Source organism: Ciconia boyciana, chromosome 7, assembly GCF_034638445.1.
Source record: "Ciconia boyciana chromosome 7, ASM3463844v1, whole genome shotgun sequence".
Classification (NCBI taxonomy): Eukaryota; Metazoa; Chordata; class Aves; order Ciconiiformes; family Ciconiidae; genus Ciconia; species Ciconia boyciana.
The window spans coordinates 32,674,901-32,699,935 of NC_132940.1; the positions used below are offsets into that span (position 1 = coordinate 32,674,901).

The 25,035-nt window shown below is 36.4% G+C and overlaps 1 protein-coding gene across 8 annotated transcripts in view; it reads right to left on the reverse strand.

The window, feature by feature from the left end:
• The window catches only part of RABGAP1L (RAB GTPase activating protein 1 like), a 254,532-nt gene that overhangs the window by 83,437 nt on the left and 146,060 nt on the right, over nt 1–25,035 (reverse strand). For all 8 annotated transcript variants that reach the window (XM_072866788.1, XM_072866792.1, XM_072866789.1 and 5 more), the window contains 4 exons: nt 23,028–23,102; nt 19,354–19,479; nt 17,844–17,987; nt 4,262–4,303 (listed from right to left, as the gene is read on the reverse strand). In XM_072866788.1, coding sequence (XP_072722889.1) covers nt 4,262–4,303; nt 17,844–17,987; nt 19,354–19,479; nt 23,028–23,102 — 387 coding nt within the window. The remainder of the gene's footprint in view (nt 1–4,261; nt 4,304–17,843; nt 17,988–19,353; nt 19,480–23,027; nt 23,103–25,035) is intronic.

A 25,035-nucleotide genomic window follows, 5' to 3' on the forward strand; every position in this document is an offset into this window, starting at 1 on the left:
CAAGGTAATTTTGACACTTTTTTTTTTTTTAAATCTAGGGAGCCTCTGTATCAACTACTTGAATTAATAGCATCATCTGCTCTCCCTGCCATTGTAACTGGTATGCTTCTCCCTAATCTGCTGGGCACAGACTGACATAAACAGTGTTGAGACTGAAAGGTGGCAACAGAAATAACAAAGAAATACAACTGTCTTGTTTGTGTAATATAGTTATCACTTGATAACGTGCAGTGAGAAGGAGTGTAAGAACTCATAAGCACTGTTAGAAATGCTGCTCACATTCGCCTGAGTTCAAGGAATTATATAAAAATACTGTTTTTAAGATAATATATGTACTGAAGTGAATCTCTGCAAGATAATAATGGGAAACATAAGCAGTAACAAATACATTATTGTTTCTCACTATTTTCTACCCATTTCAATTTGAATATTATACACCTTCCTGATCAAAACTATGTCTTTCCTCTGGCATTAAGCAACATGTTTTTAACGGTCACCCACATGAAAGCCCAACAACCTAAGTGTTGTGACCTTCAGTGTTGTTACGAATCACACTCCATGAGCAGATGAACCCTCAAAAAGAAAGTCTGGATATGGACCTATTTTAAAACCCTGTGGTTCATTCCTGCATTTCCAGTTAACAGGTACTCTTCCCTGCCTTTTTAGTAGTTAGCAACTACATCAGTAGTTAATCTAGAGTCTGATTTCTCCACAATCACATATTTTATTATTTGCCTCAGTTTGCTAATTCCAAAATAAAGCATGCATTTAGCTGTTTTCGCTAAGGTAGCAAGACCAGAAACAGAAGATTAAAGAAATAATTACTGAAATATTAAAATATGAAAGAAAGCTTATTATTGATATTTTTTTCTTAGCATATGTGAAGATTTTAATGTTTACTTTGTAATTTCCAACAAAGAAACTAACTAGTTGATGACAAAAGGGATTGGAAAGCATGCTGGTGCTGGAATGGTACATTTTACTCTGTCATTTTCAATCAATGGTCTTAACTGGGATTTTTAAAATGAAAATATCAATGTTGTTTGTTGAGTTGTTCTAAACCACAGTTTTCTACACTGCCTTTTTCAACACTGGAGTTCTTTTCACACCCCAGTGCTTCACTGTATTTTCTGATGCTCAGAAAATGAAAGGAGAGGGATTTGATTTTCTATCAGCTCAGCTTACTAAATGTTAATTCAGGTGCAGTCTCTACATGACGTAAGTAAATGATTAATGTCAAACTGTAAAATACTGCCACCAGCTGGAGAGCCTGACAGATGAGCGTACTGTGGAATACATGAAAAGCACTGACATGCATCGGAAAGCATACCATTTGGATGCTACAGAAAAAAAGACTCTGCTTTTCCTTCGATAAGAAATCAGATTAATGCCCTATTACAAATTATGGCCTCCATAGCTAAAGAGCTTCAATCCTCTAGCTGTTCATTGCTACAGTCATACTCAGAATGTAGGAGAAAGAAAGGGAAAGGATTCCCCTCGTGTCTTAAATACATGTTTATTTTCCAAAGATTACTGCATCAAGATGTCTCGGGTAATTGGTCACAGAAGTAGTACTGTCATTCAAAACTAACAAGCATTCAGTTTGAATACTAGCAACTGGCTGTAACAGTGAGAAACTGCATTGAGTAAAAGGGAGTGCAAGATGAAAGCTTCTGTTCTGTTGCTATTTAATGAGGGATTGTGAGGCACACGCTTCACAAAGAAGTGAGGAAAATGGCATTTACACAGTAAAGACTCAGATATTCCATTGATGAAGGATTCCCTCATCCAAATTAAAAATAATCCAAAAGATTGTGGATGAGAGAATAATTGCTCTGTTTTAACAAAGATCAAATCCTTAGGAGTTGTTTTCATTCGCTTCAGAATCAGACAAATAAGACCTTAGAAACACACAGGTTTTAAAGTGGTTGTTCTGCAGCATGCACATTCAGTTTCTGTAACTTAAACAGACCGGTACACTAAACCACTTTGTTTCTAATGATTAGCAGAGATTATGAAGACGTTTGAATAGGAAAAAAATTATTTCAGGTCTCAGAGTACAAAATTATTTTCTTCCGTAACAGAACAGCAATTCCTGCTGAAAGCAATTCATATGCTAATTCTATTGTATATAATCACCAGCTCCATCTTGGTACCACTAATGGAACTATGCTCTTACCTGAATGTTTCTGACTTAGAATCTTATCTTACTTACCTGTATTTTCTTTGTACTTGTTTTGGGCTGCAATATAGAAATACTTTCTTAGGATAACACCTCCCTTACCATTTAGAGCCTATTACTGCCAGAACAGGCAGATACAGCACATTGCATATATATGCACATATATATATATATATATATGAAGAACTGCTATAAGCAGAATTAAAACCAACTCTTAAAACTCTTAAACTTAGAAAATAGTTATAATAAGAATGACAAAATACTTCCTTGAATTTTCCTCTTCTGGAACAGTCAAAAAGAAATGTTCAATTGAATAAGCAGCATGTTGTGGAATATATAGAAAATGAAAAGACTGAGGACTTTCTGTTAAAAGAAATTGGGTTAATTATCCAAGACAAAAAAATTCCTTATTTGCAGTATGACATCTGTGGTTAAGAATTTTAGTCCTTTACAACATTATCACATTTTCTAAACAGTTGCTCTGCTGCTAACCTTCGTTCAACCATTCCCACTAGCAGCAGCAGGAAACGTAAGGAAAACAGACTGCTGGGTGTATAACCATGGTCTCAAAGCCATCCTTCATAATCCAATTGAACCAAGTTCTCCTTTCCCGAAAACCTTCCCAGCCATTTTCAGCTCAGCACAAGTACTCCTCCTTTTCTTTCTTCTTCTTCAGTTTTAAGATCCATAAGCTGGTATCTCTACCTCTTTCCAGAACCTGTTCCTACTACCATGGCAGCATACCTGTTGGGTGTCACTTGGATGATTGCTTTCACTTCTTTTACTATCTATCATGCCATAACCTACTACATTTCCATTTATCCATACTGGCCTTAAAACCCAGAAAATTAACAAGCCCCCATAGCTGCAAATAAAATATGAAACAGGAAGAAAAGAGCACACACTTCCCTCCCCCCTTTTTACAAATTTAGATTTGTGTAGGAGCACTTCCCTGGAAATGTACATTAAACAAATTTCCTGCTTATAGGTGACTTTATTTAATAAATATACTCATGTAGAAAGTCACAACACCATTTGACACATTAACTGTGTTAGTGTAAAACACAAGTTATTTTGGACATTTCCTTGCCATAATGCTACATACTATCTCATACCTACAAAGTTACCCAAACTCAAGTGAAAATATGTGCATTTTGAAATTTTCAATTGCTCTGTTCACAGCAGCATAATATATATATTCCTGGTGTGGAGCACTTTTGCTGTAGGACTTTGTGCCACAGAAGTTGAGCCTCTGAGAGTTACTCTTTACTGAATAGCTCAACTAGTAGCTGTTTGCCCTTTCTAGGTAAATGGTAAGGAAAACACACTGGAGGACTAGCAACAGTCAAATGATACTAGCCTGTGTCCATGTTATGGGGTTGTTGTGTTAGGAATGACAGACTGTTCTACCCTGAGCTTTAGCCTAAATTATTTGATGGGAATATCATTTGAATTCAAAGGTAGCATTACAAATTCCATACCATGTGCCTGCACGGGGACTGGATTTGAACTAGTGCCAACTTGTGAAGGTTAATGTAAGTTAACTTTGAGCTCTCTCACTGGCATCAAAAGGGCCAATGCTTTACCTACAGGTTGGTTGGTTTGCTTGTTTAGGTAAATTCTGTGTCCAAGCCAAAGACAGAAGTTCCCCATATTATAAAAGACTTCCATTCCTCTCTTGACACTACCATATGACAATACAAATATATTTGATACCAAATAATATTCAATCACATGTTTTTTAAATAGTTATATGAAAGAACCCAGCCACAAAATAAATACACTGTGAAATGAATCAGAATTGTTTTCTTAATAGCAATTACATGAGACATTTAAATCCTTAGACTGCACTACTTGTTCCAGGAACTTTATGACATGATTAAGTTTAATAAAAACAGATCTACCATAAGTACAATTTTGAAGACATCTCTACCCAAATGGATGATATTTCTCCTCCATTCCCTCCTCCAGAAGTCCCACTATTATTGTTCCTTTAGACATGATACATTAAGCTAAGAAAATATTCCATAAAGTTTAATAAAATTTAAAAAAAGACCTTCTAATCAATGACTGACTTACCTTTAAGAGAGCCAAGGCTACGTGGAAGATTATGTTCATACCCTGAAAATACGAAGAAAAAGACTTCAATCAGTCCCAGCATACAAATCTCTCCTCTCTATTACTTATCACTATGTAGCATCATAACTAGATGCTGCACATCTCTAGGGAATGCTTCCCTTTTCCCTGCTACACTTCAAAGTTCATCATTAAAGCCCCAAGGCAGTTTCCAAACTCCCGGCTGGGGAAGATGACGGCTCTTTGGAGCTTTTGGAATCTCACTGTTCAATTCATCAGGTGCTATGGATGTGACAAGATATCCGTGCACTGTTTCAGTACCTGTCAATGATGGTTTTCATGAACAGTGCAGAATATTGTAACAAGCAGGGTATCAAGAAAATGTAATAAATATTGTAGTTGACAGGATTTTTGCCAAGTAACTGAGCTTAGCTATGATTAATCATGTACAATCTTTCATGCTTAAACTGTAAAAAACCAAAAATGAAACAAAAAACCCCCCACAAGTATAAAATACACCTTTTTTCTGTTATCAGTCAAAAATCAAAACTATTTCATAGGTAAGCAAATTCATGTCTGTATCAAATAGTCTGCTTTCTGGTTTGCAAAAGCTGGAATACAAGCGTACAGACATTCATTCAGTGAATGACACAATGACAACATCCGATTATTTAAAAACCAAGGAAAGTAAAAACCACTTCACTGACTGACTACAGATGGCTGAAAAAGGCTACATTTCCACTTACGTTGTATACAAAAATAAGAAATATCACTCCTTCACTTCTGTTCAACACCTTTTCATTTTGACAGTCAAGACCTTGAGATTCTCCTGGGGGAAGGTGAACACATATGCTAAATGAGGCTCCTTTGGAGCAGCCTAACTGAAACTACTCTTGGGGTCCTGCTTGGAAAACTAGCCAGGGGCAGCTCAGGCCAGAGGACCCAAGGCAACAGCCTTGCTGGCAGTGCACACATGGCTTCTGCTGATGGAAGAGACTCTCCTGTCTGTAGCCTACATATCTTGATTATTTAAGATTATAAATAGCTTTGTGTTCATCCAAATATGAAAAATACCATATGCAATTCTCATTTGCTGTACTATGTACTTTGTGTTCAGACTGTTTTCCTAGATTATATTTTACAAATCTTCTGCCTGCTTGTTTAATGGCGTGATAAATCTTTTCTTATAATGTCTTTCAGAGCTGATATCTAAAAATGTCTCAATAGATTTGCACACAAGTAATACTTTCACTGCAATACATATTGTTGTGGGATAACAACAGGACTTTTTATAAGGGAACCTTCTCCAAGAAATTTCTGCTTCTGCAATTGCTTATTTTTCCAGGCCTCTTCCTGCAAGCCTGAGACCATATTTCTATAAAAATTAGCTTTTATAAAAATCTGCAGAGACTTTTCAGAGGCATTCTTGGGAAGAAATTGTATTTTTTCACATGGATAGTATTGCCTTGAAGGGATTTTACCATTAATGAGTCTTGGAAATGCTATGACATTAGACATAATGAATATTGCAACACTCTTGTGAATTACTTTGCAATTTGATGCATAATCATTATGATAACAAACTGTCTTTTTCCACTAGAGGTCACAATTGTAGCAGGACTGAACCTTGCTTCATTAATAGGAAACCCTTCTTCCAAATGGCATAAGAAATATTTCAAGTACAACAACAGTTATTTTGCCTTTTATACTTATTTTTAATAGAAAAAATGTCTGGCCATGAATTTCAGTCACAACACTGATAATACTAGAGCACCAGCAGCAGTAAAATAAGTTCATAGTTGTCTCAGTTTTATTCCAAATATCAATCTGAAGTCAACAGTTCATTCCACACAGTCATGATACTAACAATTTTTATTTCCTAACAGAGAGGATTTGATATTAACATACAATCTATAAATGAGAGGCATAACTACAAGCCATCACAAACATAGTGTTTTCTTCTTAACTAACTGATCAGATTTTGTTATTTTCTGAGTAGAAGTATTATGTCTAATTGATGGATTACGGAGGAATCAGTGTCCTGTGTATTTTCTAGCACTACCAAAAAAACCCCAAAAGAAAACCAAACCAGTTTTCATTTATCTTCTAAATATTTTTTTTCTGATCTGCCTGAAACTCACATTGTTCCTGAATTCAAACTAATCAAACTCTCTCCTCGTACTCCTCTTATATGATCACTCTTCACATGGATAGCAAATGCAGCAGAAGTAGGTTTCCTCCTGCCTTGAGAATCCCCAGCTCTCTTTCTAGTCCCACCAGGCAAGGGGCAGCTCACAGACTCCCTCATGTTACTTGAGATAACCTGTTCAATGAACAAGCACCCTAAAATCAGAACATGAAAAGGACTTAAAAACTTTGTATACGGCTCTCCTGAGCAGCACTCCACTACTCCTGGCAACAGAAAACGATCTGCACCTTCCCCTTTCCTCAAAGGGAGAGGTAACTCCCAAATCAAGGCAGTATTTCAGACCTGAGGCATCAATTGCTGCAGTTTCATGCTGACCAGCTTGGACTTGCTGGACCTGAAGGACTAATATATCCCTTGATAGGTGAGTGAATTGGAGGTGGCATCTGACAATCTACAGTAAGGCTTCTACTCATGTTTGGATTTACAGCAAGATGCTTTAGATTTCAAATGCAGTGCCTTACCCACCCATTTTAACAATACATTTTATAACCAGTGATCTACATACTTGAGTTATTTTTTCCTAATGCATGCAAGACTATTCTGACATAGCCAAGTTTAATGATTATGATTATGATTATGAAAAAGAAGGCTCAGCTCATTTTTCCACAATCTCTTATTTAAAATCCTACTTCATTTACCACACACTGATTTATAAGATTCAGCTTAAACTTCTCCATCTATTTTAGAAGGACCAAAAATACCAATGTGCACCAGACATATAAATCATTGCTAGCAATATCCCTCCAGCAATTTTATAATGGAAACATGAAAGTACATACAAATCATCCACAGGGGGAAAGAGAAGGGAGCCCATATTAAATAAGCTTTGGATAATTACTTTTTAAAACCAAAGGTCATATGTTTAACTAGACATTCCAAACTAGACATTTGGAAATAAATGCTTTAATATAATGCAGATCTCACCTTAATATTTAAAAAATTTGCAAATGTGAAAGTTGTTAATAATTACCTAAACACTTGTGGGTTTTAATATAAAACAGTCAAAACTAAAAATATACACTATTACTAAATAAGAACTGTTATAAGAGCACAGGAATGGTTAGGGGCTTATCATCATGTCATATCGCTTCTCAATTATGTGGCCACTCTCTTGTTTTTCAACCTGAGAGGCTTTGCTGCTACTGAGTAAACGAAGGAGGAGCGTGTTGCCTGCACAGCTCACAGACGTTAAGCCCACAGGCAAGGATCCCAGAAATGAGACATGTGGATATCCTCCTCCAAGGAGCTTTTAACTAGCCTTTTGCAGAAGACCAGCAGTTTCTATGACAGCCTGTCTTGGAGGCTTATCTACCTAGTTAAGCATCTGCACAGTATCTTCTTTTTTCCAACAGGTGTTATTTAAGAACCTTCTTAAGCTTGTGTAGAATCCTAGAGCATTTTAACAGATCTCATTAAGCTCAGGAGTTCTGGAGAAGGAACAAGCCCATCTCATAGCAGACAACTCTTGACTATTCTGCAGTCAAGATGGTAAAATAAGGGTCAGGAAAGGGAAAATGTTAGAGTTTGTGCTATCGTACAGCCTCCTTTTATGGCTCCTGCTGACTGCCATGCTGACCGTTCTCTGCTTTACAAAGACTTCCATAGGACAGCACCTACCCAAGAAGAAAAAGCATAGTTTTGCAGAAGAACTCTTCATACCTACTGGGATGATAGTGCTGGGATGAACACTCACCATCCGGTAGGCCACCGTTTAACTCATTAAGATTGCCCTTCATAGAAGCATCCGCTTACTTGAATTATATGTCAAAAGACCATAATTTCCAACAGAGGTTGTAGGTAACATTCTCATGGGCAAAACAGTGAAACTCTCTCTCATAAGACTGTAAAAATGAAACTGGAAATGATACATGTGCACTGTAATTAAGGCTGGCTTAAAATAAGTGGAAATCTTATTATGTTAACTCTCTTCTACTGAGAGATTTTCACAGTCCCTTAACTCTCTCTGAGGCCAAGATTCCTTCTGCAGATAGAAGAACTCTTTGAGGAGTCCTCACTTTGAGTCCCTCTGCACTTCAAAACAAGATGACTTTTGAAAAGGCCTGAAAAGAAGATTGGGAACAAAGAACAAACAGAGAATCATAAAGATCTGATTTTGTAGGATCCAGTTTGTATTCAATGAGATCTGTGTGACAGAAAGGATGCTCATGGCTTCCTTTAGAAGGGAGGAGGCATATCTATCCATTTGACCCAGAAAATCTACCCAGAGACCAGAAAAAAGGGGAGTTAAGGGGTCAACAAACTAACACTTGCTACTGGCAAAGCTCAAGAGCATAGCGTGGAGCTGGCAGAAGAGTTAGGCCAAACAATTTAATGGTGTAGTATCTGGACAACATTTGCATAGGGGACAACTTTGGAATTTATCTCCCGTTTTAAAGCTTTTCTTTAATGACAGAAGCCTTGTGAGAAGGTAGGCTATATTAAATACTAGCATCTCTCCCTCTCCAACCCAGACCACCTGACAGACCTTCCTCTGGTTATAGGGCAATGCCCTCTGCATCATTTTCACAAATAAAAGGAAGTTAATCTCTTCAAAAATATATGGAAAATTAATTTAATATTAGTGTCCTTATCTGTGGTTTTGCTCCTAGATACACATGACATGTAGGAGGAAACAGTGAAGATACTGGTACAATATTCTCTAAAGTTCAGCACCAGGTAAAGATATACATGAAAGTCAGCTGAGCACCTCCTTGAGGTCTGAGAAGTCTCAAGACTCACGTGACATGCCATCAGGAGAACCAGTTAATCTGTTCCAGCTTTCTAATAACGGATTTTTCCTTTTTTTAAAGAGAGATTAGCTATTCAACTGAAGCTAATTTGACATTGTTTTGTAATTCGAAAGTGTTTCATAATTATGTGTTCAGTTGCACACTCTTTCAGAGGAGCTACAGAGGGTAATTGGGGTTACAAACTCTAAAGGAGAATTAAAATTCTATTTATGTTTTGGATTGCTTCCAGCAAAACATTTGTTTGGCAACTCTAATATGTTGAGAGCACACAATAAACTTTAGGAATGTCACAAATGTATTTATTTTGCTGACAACATAAATATACGGTCTGAAGCTCAAATTTCTCTTTGTAAGTAATACAGACTTGGAGCACGCTCTGCAGGGATATGCATGTTAATTAACATCTTTTACTCAGATATAGTTTGTATAGCTTGTACATTTATTCTAGTTCAATGACAAGACAACTAAGGAAAAGAAAGGTTAACTCTCAATCAAATAAGGCACAACGTAAAATAGCAAGCTTTGCATAAGCAACAGATCCAGCTTTCTTATTAAACAGTAATATTACAGAGGGGGAAAAAAAACCCAAACAAATTGCATAAAGATCTTACTGCTAATGTTATGAGGTGTAGTCGACTTCTTAGACTGGGCTTCCCCCAGTGCCTCCATATACATTGCCTACTACAATAACTCACAACAGGAAATGCTGTAACACAAGAAAGAAGAAAAGCAAATACAGAAATCTCCATCCTGATACTATGATGCTGTGAATAATACACAAGCCCAATTAAAACCAGTTGACTGAATTATTAGACAAGCAGGTACCAGGGAGATGGTAAAAATGGCACCATGAGATTCTGTATTTATTGTGCCACTTTTCTGTATTTTGCAGCATGAAAAGGCACATGATAAATACTACCAGGCAACCATGAACCTGTATTAGTATGATTTTGCATGAAATTTTGTTTGTTTCATTGCTTTTAACAGAAATGAATGGGATTTAGGAGAGCTAGTGAATATTTACATGTTTTGGGTGATTTTCATGTAATTTGCTGCTGAGATGTTGCTATGGCTGAATGACGGTAAAGAGTGCTATAAGATTAGCACTTTTCTCTCTCCAGCTTCTGTGACTGTTTTCAAAGAATAAAAATTACAGCCACAGATTTTTAAGTCATTTCTATGTATCAAATTGCTCCCTGACATCTGGTATTTCTGCAGTGGCATGCTCCTAATTCACAAGCAGCTGGTATGGGCCGGCAGCATGCTTTCTCCATTTGTTTGACCAAGCCATACACTAACATTACTTTTCTGGTTTTCAGAGGGTTAAATTACAGGGGTTTTAGACATTCCTTTCCTTCTTTTCAAACCTGATTAATATGGGGACAAAGAAGGGGCCTGAATCCACACTAGGCATCAAGGGCCTTACCACATACATAAAACGAGGACAGAAAAAGAGGGCTCATACGTCTGTAGATAAGATAGGTCCTCCAGCTCTCATATGGAAATAGGGAATGGTTATTAGAAATGCCCAGAGGAGCACTAATCTTCCAGATCCCTGAGAGGAGACAAGATGAGGGCTTCAGAACATCTCTTGACAGAGTGCCATATCTCCTTCCTCCTCTACATGTGGTCACGTAACACAAAGAAAAATGCTTGCCCCTGTTGAATCAATGTCCTGCTTCCCTGCACTCCACCTGATCTCCCTTCCCAGTGTTCTTCATCTTCTCCCTTTCTCTACCACAACACAGTCTTGGCCCTTGCCTCTCTACACCTTGACATTCATCTTCCCTTCCCAACGATAACTGGAATGCAAAGTTCACGTTTTGATTTTACATACTTAGAAAATTCAGTACGGCCTCAGATTCCAAGCACGAAGTAATGCAAAGTGTTTTGGCAGAGGCAGACTGCGCCACCCTCTTTTTTAAAAACAGTCCCCAAATTAGCTTAGCTTCCTGGATTTGTTCACGGAATATCACTCTCCCATTTGTGATACTTTCCTTCAGTTATTTCTGAAGCGTTTTTGAGGACTGCCAAGACTGCTTAGAATATGCTGCTATTCAAATACAGCAGATGGCACTGGTGTTAAGTAAGCATTATGGAAATTTACTGTATTCCTAGAAAAATCAACCAAGTGAACATCAACTAGTAAGTGGCTAAAATATTTCAGTCGCAATAGGGAAAGTAATTCAGAGACATACTGTGACATGGCATTAGATCTATCTTCCCTCTAAGGCACAAACTAGGTCATTCAAATAGGTCCCTCATCTTCAGTAACTTTTTACCTGTATCTTGGAACATTTTCTGAAACAGAATCAGCCTCAACATTTTAGGACCCCAACATTTATCAACATCACCAAAAAGGTACCTTCTGTTCACATAAGTTAGCTTGAATTGCAGATTGTTGTGAGACTGTTTTTTCTTTGCTCATGCTGAGTATTTATCATCAGCCTTGTTATTTTGGGGATAAACGAGCTGCAGCTATGAATGAAGATACATAAACTATGGATGCTCACAGGAACAGCTGGACAACATAGTGTAAAGGGTTACGTTAAACCCTGAGGCTCTCCAAGAACCTCATAGATGTACTCTATTAAAATACTCTTCTCCTCAGTCCAAGCTTGATTTCTTACAAATTCTGTGTAGCTTTAGAAGTTAGTAGAACGTTTTGTGTTCCCCTGTGCCTGTGGCAATACAGAACACTATTACATGCCCCCAGTATTTCTGCTGTTGAGTGAAATTTTATATCCAAACACCTAATACTTCTTATGACTTTCAGTTTGAAAATAACTTAAAATTCTTTATCATTATAATCTGAATGTTTTAAACACACATATACAAAAACTTCAGAAAGTTCCTCATCTATCAAACTCACAATCAAATACTACATCTTTTTTCCTTTCTTTTTACTTTAATTTCTGTTCTAGTATTGAAAAACCCCACAGTAGAATTCAGCTGTAGTCATCAGATAAATTACGCTACAATTACTTTAGCACGGATTTAAGGAACTCATCTAAATACATAAAAGCAAAACATCCAGGGTCAGAGAACCTGAGCTAACTCCATTGCAGATCTCAAGATTTTGCAACAAAAAAGTTTATAATGGCTGACACATCAACAGATGCTTGAATGTAGCAAACCAGCACTACCATTGGACATGTATGTTCAAATTCTAGTCTTCCATCTGGAGTCTGAGACAACCTATTCTCTTTCTTCTTAAATTAATTAAAAGCTAGCAGTCTTGGAAAGAAATCCTTTCCAGTCTCTTTGCATGAAACAGCAGTGGCTGATAAAGACTTCAGAAAGAGACTTAGCTCTCTAGTAGGTATAATGCAAAGAACAATGGACAGGAGGACACAGGAAGGGACAGTCTAAATGCCAAAGTCTAATCGCCTATATTCATAAGAAGGAAAACAAACACACACACCCCCCAGCCTTTTCCAACTCACATGTATGACATTGACTTCACTTTCGTAAATAGTACTGAAATAATGCAGGCAGTTTCAGTACAGATCTATACCTACTTAGAATTTAAGCCTAGCTTTTAATATGCTGTTAACTAAAAGAGATTTTATTTCTAGCAAGCCCAGTCTGCTGTTTTGTAAGATTTATTAAAACATTCATAACTAGAAGGGTTAACAAATGCAGACAACATGTCAACAACAGGTAATTCCAAAAAGTTCAATTTTTCTTCCCGTATAGATCTACAGAAGATAAACAACTGTACACAATCTTTTATTTAATTCACATTTCATCTGAGTGTAGATTTACAGAGGAAGTGGGCTTGTTCCTGACTCAATTCCTGAGGAAGTTTAATAAATTAAAATGTTAATCTGTTCTTTCTCAACTCTGTTGAAGGCATTACAGAAGTATCTAACAGTGACAGATAAAAAATAGCAGGCTATTATGGTATCTACTACTCAGTTAGTACTAACATGCAGAGACAACTTGTCTTATCGTCTGAGTGATACCATACGGCATAGTGTTTCCTGGCACATCCATTCTTCAGCAAGACATGAGTAAGACAGAAATCAAATCTTCAGCGCCAATAGTTATAATTCTTCTAAGATTTTCATTATTTCATTATGAAGCAGCGCTCCCAGGAAGCACATCTACACAACACGGTGCCACATTTTTACTATCACTAGGTGCTCATTTACCAGCACCAAGTCACTCGCATTCTAAAAGATTTTTAAAAACACCCATCAGCCTTCATTATCACAGATAGTTTCTACAAACTGATTATAAAACTTATTTTATACAAAGTTCTGAATGCAATAGTTGATAAATAAAGACCAAGGAATGATGGTATCTAGCTTTCAATTCCGATTTCTTCCACTGTGCGGTCCTGTGAAAGGTAGTTTCACTTCTCTGTTATTAGATATATTACAAAACATTAAATTATTTCATATGCAAAATTGATAGATAACCAGTTGCATCCCTTTCTATTCAGTCTTGATCACAGAATGGCAGCTTAGTAGTCACACCATTAATTTTTGTAACAACACTATGTAATTACCGACACTAAAATAGACAAATATCTGTACCAGCCCAGAAAAGGCAGCATGTAGGGTTTTATATATACTCCTTAAAAGGAGAGAAGCACAGTCCTTAAGTATTTTATATCCCCAAGAACTGCACACAAAAATAGCCAGATTGACTTAAAATGGGGGTTACCAGTAGTGTCTCAAAATTCTAGGTTAATAATGGAATGACAGCTTGAGCTCTGAACCTCCTTTAGTTTTGGCAGTACTGTCTATATCACAACCAGTTAAAGTATTTTCTTTTTTAAGCAGAAAAAATCATGAAAATTTTAAAAATGCTTATAAATTGTCTGCCAACTGGTTTGGGTTTTTTTTTCTTCTAAATGCATATTTAAGGTCACTTATTTAGTGCATTTGAAACACATATTTTCATTTTAAATAGTAAATTTTAAAATGCAAAATGAACTTAAATGTTAACTCTGATATTCTACAGTGTAACCCAGGTGCAGCTGTTGCACTGGGGACAGCTCTAAGCAACATGCGCTTTACCTAGATGAGTCGCTATTTCTGAGCATGACCTTAAATAAATAATTTAAAGTGGAAGAAAAAGAGACAGCAAAACAGAGCAGGCTCACAAAGTGTTCAATAACATAATGTCATACTGATATATAAGACTGACAAGTCCAAATACAACTCTGAATTTCATCAACAAAGTTGTTCTTCAGTGCAAACAGAAACAGCAAAAGGAGAGGAGGCAAATGAAGGAGTTGAAAAAGGCAGCGGAAAGGAACCTTGCAGAAAGATCTTCAGCTGATGCTGACATGTTAAAATTTATCTACATAGCCAGGCTCAAAACCACGCAGTCTGCTGTAATCACATGAAAATTTTCAACTGGATCAAGAGGTTTGTGTTTTTATTACAGGCAAAGTATTAAGCCTTATAATATGTACCACGGCACTGTGGAGTACCTGCCTGCAAGCCCAAAATGTTCTTCAACTTCTGTCATAGGAAATACAAAGAATTCAAAAACATTTCATTTCTAGGTGAGGATGGATGACAGATCCTCTCCTACAGTTACTGAGGCAATATTCTAAGGCCATTGGAAATTTGGGTAATTTGGACATTAAATCACATCCTCAACAGCCTGAAGACAGCTTAAAAATAAAAAAGGTCAGAGGAGGACAACAGGATAACAGAACTCAATCACATAGAGGCCACGGGAAGTCCCAAATTCATATGAATTTAAATAAAATTGTTCTTTCTATCAAATCATATTTAATGTGAGAATGATGAAAAGGCCTCAGCTGTAATGGCACACACTTTGATGGGATTTTAAAAATTTCTCAATAGAACTTAATTCCCACCATAAATTTAACTAATTTTTCATAGGCTTCCACACAGCTGGATATGCTCTTGCCCAGGACGTTCACTCCCCAACTTGAGTGCTACCGTTCCACCATGCTTGCAAGGGAAGGAAACGTGCCTCCCTGGCTAGCTGCAAAACTACAGAATTTCCAACAGGTATTTTTCCTCTCTGGATTGAGAGTTAAAGAATATCTGTAAGGACCGATTTCACTCTTCCAGCCACAGTCAAGAACTAAAAAGACAAATCCCATCCAAAAACTCTTGGTTGACACAAATTGTTCATCCATAATTCAAATATTTTCACAGGGACCAGAGAAGCTCCTTTGGAATGACTAGTTGGCAGCATCCATTCAGCAATGGTTTTAACTGTTTTTCTTCCCCTAATATTTTTCTTTCATAAAAGAGTTGCCTAGGATGTAAACATTTTGTAAATGACAGACAGGACAGGGATGTGGAGAAAACACAGTCAGGAAGGAAGTTGAAGGCTAAAATTCATATGTATCTATGACAAATTAATGAGAAGGCTGGAAGCTTGTTTTTAAAAACACAAGACAGTTCACTTTAAAGGCTTCTTGATTTTTTGAGGATTTTTTTTTGCAGAAGAATATGTTCCACTTAGCAGCTGCAACTGTTTTTTCTCCTTCCAGTTGTTGGAATTACAGGCATGCTGTTTGTTCAGAGATAAAGTAACGAATAATTTAACGCAGACAAAAATTATTTTTCGACTGCTCCATTACTCCTTCTTGAGGCTGACTGGACAAAGAGCTTCACAATATGATTTCAGTCCTCCATTAAGGAATGGTTTCTTTTTTATTCTGTCTATGGCCATATGCCTTCAGATTTTACTTTCCTTCTATGATGAGGGCCAACTGGATTTTTATTTTAATATGATTTTAATCTATGCTCCTCCCACAAATTCTCACAAGTGCCTGTTATTTTAGACTGGTTGACTCATGAATCTTAGGAGCAGTTTTCTGATAGTCTACACTGTTGCCTCAGTACATTGGCTGCACACTGCCCCACTGTTTCTCAAGATGTCTGTATGTATCTTCTCACTTGAAATCAATTTTCTTACCCTTTCTGGTTTATTTTTAGCTGTTGTAAAAGAGGCTCCTTTAGCCTTATGTGATTACCCTCCATAAATGCTAACAAGTTTCCCTTTCTCTAGCAGACTCTAGTGTTGCACTCTCTCACTTTCTCCTTAGATTCTTTCACCTTCTTTCCCAGAGCAATTCCTTCAGACATGCTGAGACAAACACTGCCAGATGTGAGACGAATGCAAATGTTTTAAGAGTTGTTTCTTTTTTCATTCTAAATATTAAATCTATATTAACCATGACTAAAAGACTTCTTCAGCACATTTTATCATCAACCTTAATATAATAAAAAGTACAGGAGCTTCAGACAGGATGTAACTATGCTTCTATAACAATAATCACCACTATGAAATTATGTTCTGTACTTCTTGACAAACAAACTCTTAAAATGGTAATTTCTGAATGCAGCTCTACATCAAGGTCAGAATGAAGTAATAAACTGAACTGACAAAGAATGATCAAATCCACACCAGAAGCTCACTCTGAAAATTAACTCACTAACAGTTCAAAAGTGATCAAGGGATTGTGTTCATCTACTGCATGACCAAAGAAGAGGACAAAGAGCAGAAAAACTATAAATCTTTCTGCTTTTTCTATTTGCTTACTTAAAATAAACAAGACATTGTGAAAGAAATAGAGCTCAGATATTTATATGGAAATGTGAAATCACTTCACCATTACTACCTTTCACACTCACTTGGATACCTGGCTGTATTAACCTACCTCTTTTTGATAACTGAGCACCAATATGCAGAACAAGTGATACTCTTCAGGAAAAAAATATTGAGTTATGAATGGTGGACAATATTTGTTTAATAATGAATGCTATCAAGGCATGTGCAGCAAGCCTGAAAATTCACAAGTAAAATACTTCACAATAAAAATTAACAGAACAAACTAGAGTCAACAGTGTTTCATACTCATAAAGCCCTTTGCATTTAAAATTCTCAATTACTTTATTTATTTATATTTTTTAATGTTTGTGACCCATTTAAATCAGAGAGGAAATCAGCAGCAGGTTCAAAACCAGGTTTAATTCCATGGATGCCCTGACTTCCCAGTGACAAAAGGAAATCCTAGTATGTTACCAAAATAAACATTCCAGACTATCAATCTATTCTGTCTGTTTTTTTTAAGGGAAGTGAAGATATATCTACAATACAGAAACATGCCATTTTGTATCTGGAGTAATGCGTTCCTTAGTTGGAATAGCAGGGTAAAAAACAAAAGGAAAGAGCTTCATTTAATTGTGCTGTTTAGCAGTTCTCACTATTTGTTTAATATCAGGCCATCAAAGCAACATGCAATACCCTTACTGTCTTTGGGCACCCTCAGTCAGACAATCTGGAGAGCCTTTCCACTAAAAGCCTGCTAGGCTTTTACTACTAGGTATCTTCAAGAAATTGGAATTCCTAACTTTGAATAAATTATTTAACAAATTAAATGAAGAACAGATGTGTGCATAAGATATTCTTAATTAGATCCCTTAGCAAAGAATGAGGCAATTCACAATTCTAATTTTAAAACCAAACCAGCGTTTCACTGAACATCATCTCTTCAGTATAACCATGGTTTCTACATAATTTAGTTACAGGCATTTTGAAATTAAATGGTAAGTGACTCAAAAAAAAAAGAAACATTCATGGAGTGGAGGAAGGGCTTTCTGATTCAAGTTTTTTTTACCTCACAAAGTAGTAAGTCAATGATGTGGAAGACCATGCAGAGTGGAAACTTGGCAGTAAAAAGAGTGAGGAACCACTGGGATGCGTACATATGAGCTTCCAAATTGAGGTCTGAGAAATGGCTATACAAGTCTGGTAACTGCTCCTAGAGTAAAGGAAAAAATAAATGCTTGAGTATTAATCCGAGTTCATCATCTACACTGCCAGTAAGTACCAGGTTGCTAAACACTGAAAAACACAACAAAGTGAAATCCTGGCTTCCTTTGAGCAATGGAAATACGTTTCTTCATAAATTTCAGTGCCCGTGGTTACAGTTTTTAGTAAGATATCCGCTATCACGGTATCAAATAATGTACTGAGATTATACTGAGAAATTACAAAATCTTCAACGGTTGAAAGGCAGAGCAGTTCTGAAATGTCACGCACAGTGTATATTTTAAAGTTATTCCTTCACTGTGTCTTGCTATAAATGCTGCTGCTAAAAAAACAATGGATACTAGAACAAGGATTTCACCTTGCAGAGCTTGAAAGCAACAAAGCCCACAACTGCATGAGACAATTTCTCTAACTAGGAGCATATATAAGCAACACAAAATAAGAACTGATAATCCTACTGTACACTGATGATATATTCATATTCAGTTAATAAAGTAAAAATCTTTGTTAACATATGTAAATATTGAGAAGACCATATGCTGAAGTTAAGTATCAAATTAATTAGTATGCAATTCTACTTCATTGAGTAGAAAATACGCACAATTTGACATCTGAAAAAAAAGATAATTAAATTAACTGTGGTCTGTTTTGTTTGGTTTTAATATATCTCACAGAGGTATATATGGTCATATATGGTAACTGGCTCCAGCAGCTAGCTTTCACTATGCTAATAGAAGTGCAGGTCAAAGCCTAATGGACTGTTAGTAATTGCTTGTTAGTCAGAACAACAATGTGTAAAACTTGCAGCTGTTTATTTAAGTTAAATTGCTCTGACTATGAAATAATTCCATCTGAAAAAAGAGCAAGGTATTGAAAACACAGTAAAATCTACAAAATTGCCTACACTTGATTCATATTTCATAAGCATCAGGATGTCCTGGTTTGCCTGACCTCTTAACCACCAACGTAATTCATAGGAAGTAGGACACTGGTGGTGGCAGTCCAAAAGATATTTTGGCCTTAATAGAACAGAGACATTCTCTCCAAGCAACATCACGGAATAGGGAAGAGAGAGAGTAAGCAAACAGAGAGAGGAAAAAAAACCCAGATACCTACTCTGCTTGGATAGCTTGATTAGCAGCAAGATTGGTATATGAAAGACAAAATAAATTAGAAATAAATCTCACTCACAATGTTTGGATCCAGATATTAGACTTCCCTGCTTTGGTTCCACCCCACCTCTAAAAGGAGAGGGTTTTTATTGTCCAGTAACTTATGGAAGCAAAGCATTAATCTCTTCTTCATGCCAGTATTTCCATTTATGAAAGTAGTAGAATTTGTTACCCTGGCCCCACCTGCATTAACTTCTCCAGCTGGAAAAATTTGCAATGGAGATCTTCAAAGTTATTTCTGTAGAGGTCCCTCAAGCCATAGTCATACATTATTTTCACAAATACGCAGAATGCCTGCTCCTCTGGCATCTGTTTGGAAAAATACACAAACATAATTTAAAAAACTAAGCTGAGGCTGGAAATTCTGTACACAAATACAACATGCTTAAATACCTTATGCATGGTGAATTCAGAACTAGGGGTATATTAAAATTTTCAGCAAAGCACTCTGAATGTAGAATTAAGCAACTAAAATCTCAAGGGGACTATTCTCCTTGATAAGCCCCTTGATTTGGCTCTGTAGGATCTTCTTTGAAGAAAATGTGCGATCCTATCATAGGTTCATGTAAGTATACATCCCTACAGCAGCACAACTGTCATCAGTATTCTTTCTGCCAAATAGATATGAGAACAACTAGTACACAACTCTCAGCTACAGAACAACAATTTAAAAAGAAAAAAAAAAAGAAGAAAGAAAGAAAGAAAAGAAAAAGACAAGAATTCATGACAGTGCTTTCTACTGAGAGAGACTTGGTTAAAAGGGAAAAATTCAGGAGAACTAAGATATAACCAACCCTTAGTCAGAATAACGCTTATCTACTTTCATCCAAACCCCAGGACATCAAACTCTCTCAAGTCAGGTTTCCCACGATGAATAAGGAAATAACAAATTTTGCCTTCAGAACCTACTTGTGAGCTCAGGAGGGCTGATCCCATCTATTAACATCATGACTTTTTCAGAAGCCCTATCTCCATAGTCTATTTCATTTTGACGAAAATTTCTCATCCAACAGAGTTTTAGAAGGTGGTACTAAAGGACAAGCTGTGTGAGCCACTCTAAAGTTACATTTGTTGGCTTGAGCCCACTGAACGTTGAGTTTGTGGGAAGCCCTGTGTCATCAAACCTCCACTGATAAGACATCTCGCCCCCCTCCCCCATGCCTCCAGGTAACACAATAATAAGATAGGCACATGCAGAGTCACTGCAGACCCCAAATCAGGTTTTCAACTGCATTTAAAAACAACCTTTCTTTTGCAGGCACGAGATTGTAACAAATGAAAACTATTACTGAGTATCAAGAATGACAACTCTTGACCTTTGAGTATATTCACTCATTCAGCCTCATGCCAACCCCCTATCAAATATCAGCAACAGATAAAAGCTCAGTATTTTCTTCAGAAAGAATTTTAGTCTCTTGATATTTACCTCCAGAGTTTCATCTTTTATGGTTCAGCCTATGATTATTGCCTGTCTCCAGGGCCATGGGCAGACAATTTCATTTTCATTTTCATATAGCATATATGAAAGTAACTAGTTAGCATAAAGAACTGCCAGATCAGCTGCTAGCTACCTGTCCAGGCTAGATTCACCTAGGACAAGCTCTTAGGAATCTCAAAGCTCTTTATCACAATTTTATCTGGATGGAATGATCCCCACTGATAGCAGGTAAAATCTGCAAACAAAAGGAAGAAATAGTTTTACCCTGACCAAAAGCCTTGAATCTGCTCTATAAGATGAATGCAAATTTCTTTTTTTTTTGTAAGGTAACAATTATTTCTAATAAAATGACAGACATTCATGCACAAGCACACCTACCTTGCATGCTCAATCAGACACACGTGCATTGACAACCGTTCCTCCCCCAAGACAGGGAGAGGGAACAGAGGTGAGTACTAGGCCAAAGTAATTTACAGGCGGAGGCCACAGAGTCCTCGCTCTCAGTGCATGGAAGTTCTCCAGTATTACCAACCCCAAGAATTCAAAATCATAAGTCAAGTTTTCATTTCTTATTTATTTTAAACAAAACACATTTTTGGTGCTTCCGTTCTGATTTTTAGCATTTAGATATTTGCCCCTTATTATCTTTTCTTTGGAATCACAAAAGCCAGAAATTTACCATTTTCTAAAATTAAATTTTAGTTTTTCACATAGCAATGACTCCAAGAGGTAGACAATAAGAAAAAAAGTCAAATGCTGTGAGACTTACAGTAAAACGATTAGAGTTGGCAACACTGTCCCCCTGTGATTAGAAGTTACCTGCTCACCTTTGATGGGAATTTTATCAAAGTAGCAAAATCACAAAAAGCCAGGATGAGGTTCAGGCTACCCAACCATCGCTGAAACATATCTACACTGAAGAGAAAGGATATCCTGTCCCAGAAAAAAAGGGAAAGGAAGGGGTCTAGAAATCTATGCAAAGATAGAAGAGTTAGGAGGGTCTTACAAGCATTCACAGCATACAGATTGGCTGGAGAATTTGAGAAAAACAAGAGTTTGAGGACATCCTGGGAAGCTCCCAACTTACATGAGCTCATTGACACTGCTTCCCTTCCCACCCTTCTCTGATTATTTCAGTTTAATATCCTATTATGAAAGCAAATGTTATAAAGGGCATATTAAAATGAGTGTAATTGCCATTTAGTATTCCTTGTGTACAGGGCAATTTCTTCTAACTCCAGAAACGCTAGAAACAGAGGTTATTCTCTATAGCAATGACAGCATACAACTAAGTGAGAGGAGCTGCAGTATTAGTCAAATGTTAAGAATGTGACACCCACTCATTTCTAAACAACTCTGGTATTGAAAATGGCTTATTCTTCCAGTGGAACTTAAAAATCCTTCTTTGGGTAAAAACTTAATTGCAAAATAACTGTTAGATAAGCTACTTTGCAGTATATGTAGGATTGCAATAATGTGACTAATTTCAGGTTTATCCTTAAAGACTCTAAAGCTTCTCTGTAACACTGTCACTGTGTATCATGCTCCTTAAGTCTTCAAGGAGTCATAGCTCTCACTAGGAATTACAACTTAAATTACTCTGAATTTGAGTTCCAGATGCCTTAGGAAGTGCATGTGTAACATATACCACCAACAGCTGACTCAAAACCACAGTCTGAAATGTATTTCAACCATGATTAATAATTTATTAATTAAAGCCTGACAGAAAAAGCAGGCGAGAGCCTGAGTAAGAGTTGTTGTTGAGTGAGAGTTGTTGGGGTTTTGGGTGGTTTATTCAGATATTCTTTACGATATCTATACTACTTGAATCTGCAGCTTTTCCACTGATACATCAAAGTTAAAGCATCTTGCAAATATAAAAATTGTATACTTACCTATCTATCTCTATGCATACACGCACATGTATATATAGGAAGCAACAGATCAAAGTTTGCACAGTTTTTGGCTACAGGCTAAAATATCAAGGTTGAATTCAGCTTTCACTCAAAAGATGTTATAAAATGTCCCTAAGAGAAAAAGTCTCACTGAAAATTAATGAGACTGCTTGCTCTGGTTAGCTATTCTGAGAATATCTCCCAAAGTTAAATTCCCTATAAACACAAAGGTAGTTCACCTACGTGACAACTAAATTAAAAGAAAATATTAATATGTAACAAATCAGTTTGAGGTTTTGACACAGAAGTACTTGACAATTTAATGGATTTCTCCTAAATAAAGGAAATCTACATTCATAAAGATAGAAGCCATTAGTCACTATTTGCCAAAAAGCAACAAGAGGAAAATTAATACAGACAAATAAACAACAGTAAATATCCATCAAATAGCATGTTACAGTACTACTGATTTTAAAGCTGCTTTGGTTTCAAATATCAAAGCTTTCATTTTGCAATTAACTCACATGAAGTAGAAGCACAGCTGCAAGGAAAGACTGTCCCTGGCAATAGCCAATGTCTTCATCATAGACAGAGTATGCCTAGAAAAAATAAAAGTCAACATATATTTAGAATGCATGCAGGCATTATCAAAATGTGTAATAATCAATGAGCTATTCAGAATATGTAATACTATGCAGGCTAAAATAATAAAGGGAGTGAAACTGTAACCATTCTTGCATAGGCTTTCAGGGCACTTAAGAAAACATCTACCGGTCACCCTCAGTCTTCCATAGATGCGATATTTGTAAATTTTTATTTTTATTTTTCGAACAGTGTGAGAAGAGTTGAATGCAATTTCCCTTCACCTAAACCAGGGATAATTCCACTGAGGTCAGTAATGATATAACTTTAATGATATAACAAATATGATATAAGAACCAGGCTAATTTGTGTTGTGGGGAAAGTGCTTGTTTGGTTTTGGAAAAACAAATTTTTACATCATGAAAATATAGGACCTGAGGCTGGTTGTTAGAAAACCACCGAGAACTACTCTAGCCTGCAAATTTCATCAGAAATTGTTTTTCCATGTCCTTGTTATGCTGAAGAATGAACAAGACTCATTTTTCTAGGGTAAGATTGCCATACTACTTTTCTCTTACTCTTAAAAAAAAAAAACAAAACTAAAATAACCAACCTTTCCTTTCCCCTTACTTTTCTGAGACGAGAAGACAGATACTGTTTTTAAAGACATGTCAGAGGATGTTAAGAATTTGAGGAAACTTGAGAAAGTATAAGCAGCAGCAGGATTGACATTGGAGAGAGAGACATCCTGAGAGACTAAGCAAGGTACTAAGGTTACAGCCAGGGAAAACAAAAGCACAAGGTCAGAGCTATGGGGAGGAACAAGCAACATGAATCAGAAAATCCACTTTGCCTCCACACCACCTCCGAGACTGTTTACAGGTGAGAACATTTCAAACTGGAACACCATGCTTATTTCTTTTTTGAATGAAATCAAGATTGCAAATTCACTGAATGGAAGCACAGAGAGACTGAATAAACGATGTCAGGTATGCTGGGGGACCAAACCCCCGTGGGTCTATCATACAATATTTCAAAGGTGGCTAAGTTGCCTCTTCAAGGTGAAAAGAATTGTGACTCAAAAAGAGATGTGACTCCTTTCCGGCCAACAGTATTAATGTAATTGTAAATAATTTCTGCCAGAAATGTTGAAATAGAGGCGAAAACATATTTAAAGTCTTTTAACCACCTTTCCTTTTTCATTCTGATGGGCAAAAACCAAGAAAGAAATATTTATAAGGAATTCTGTAATTATTCCAGAAGAGAAGAATTCTGTAAAGCATATAACCTGAATATTCCTTTAAAGGTCACTGTTTATAAAGAACTCATCCATACATTTCCTAATACATTTGTAGCTTTGTGAAAAACTGAACTGTGACTTACAGCTCTTTGCCATTTGTCTAGATTGCTTACCATGCCTTTGAAGTATGTTAGATGGGATTAGTTAGAATCTGAGTGAAAATAATCCCAATACATTGCTCAGTTTCAGTAGTCAAGCAAATACAAGAAGACTAGTCACGTAAGTTATTGAAAAAAAATGAATGAACCATTACAATCTGCTTACTAGTTTAACCAGTTCTAGCCACAAAAGTAAAATATAAAAAATAACTGCAGAAGTGTACAATAGCAGACACAAAACTGTGAATTGGAAAAAAAGGATGCTCTCTTGGAAAAAGTTAATTTAAAATTACTCTTTAGCTACTAAGCACTGAATTAACAGAAATTACTTTCAACACTTAAATTAATATTGCATATGACTAATTAGAACCATCCACTGGTTAATCATCATCATCATGAGTCTTTATCTATTTGTTCCTAAAATCTATCAGTTTATGGATGCCTAATATTTCATATCTGTAGCATTCCTAAAAGATGTATTGTTTCTGCTTTTGAAAGGCCAGCTCTGCTTAGAAACAGATATGCAGAATTACAAATAATTAATTTGATTTA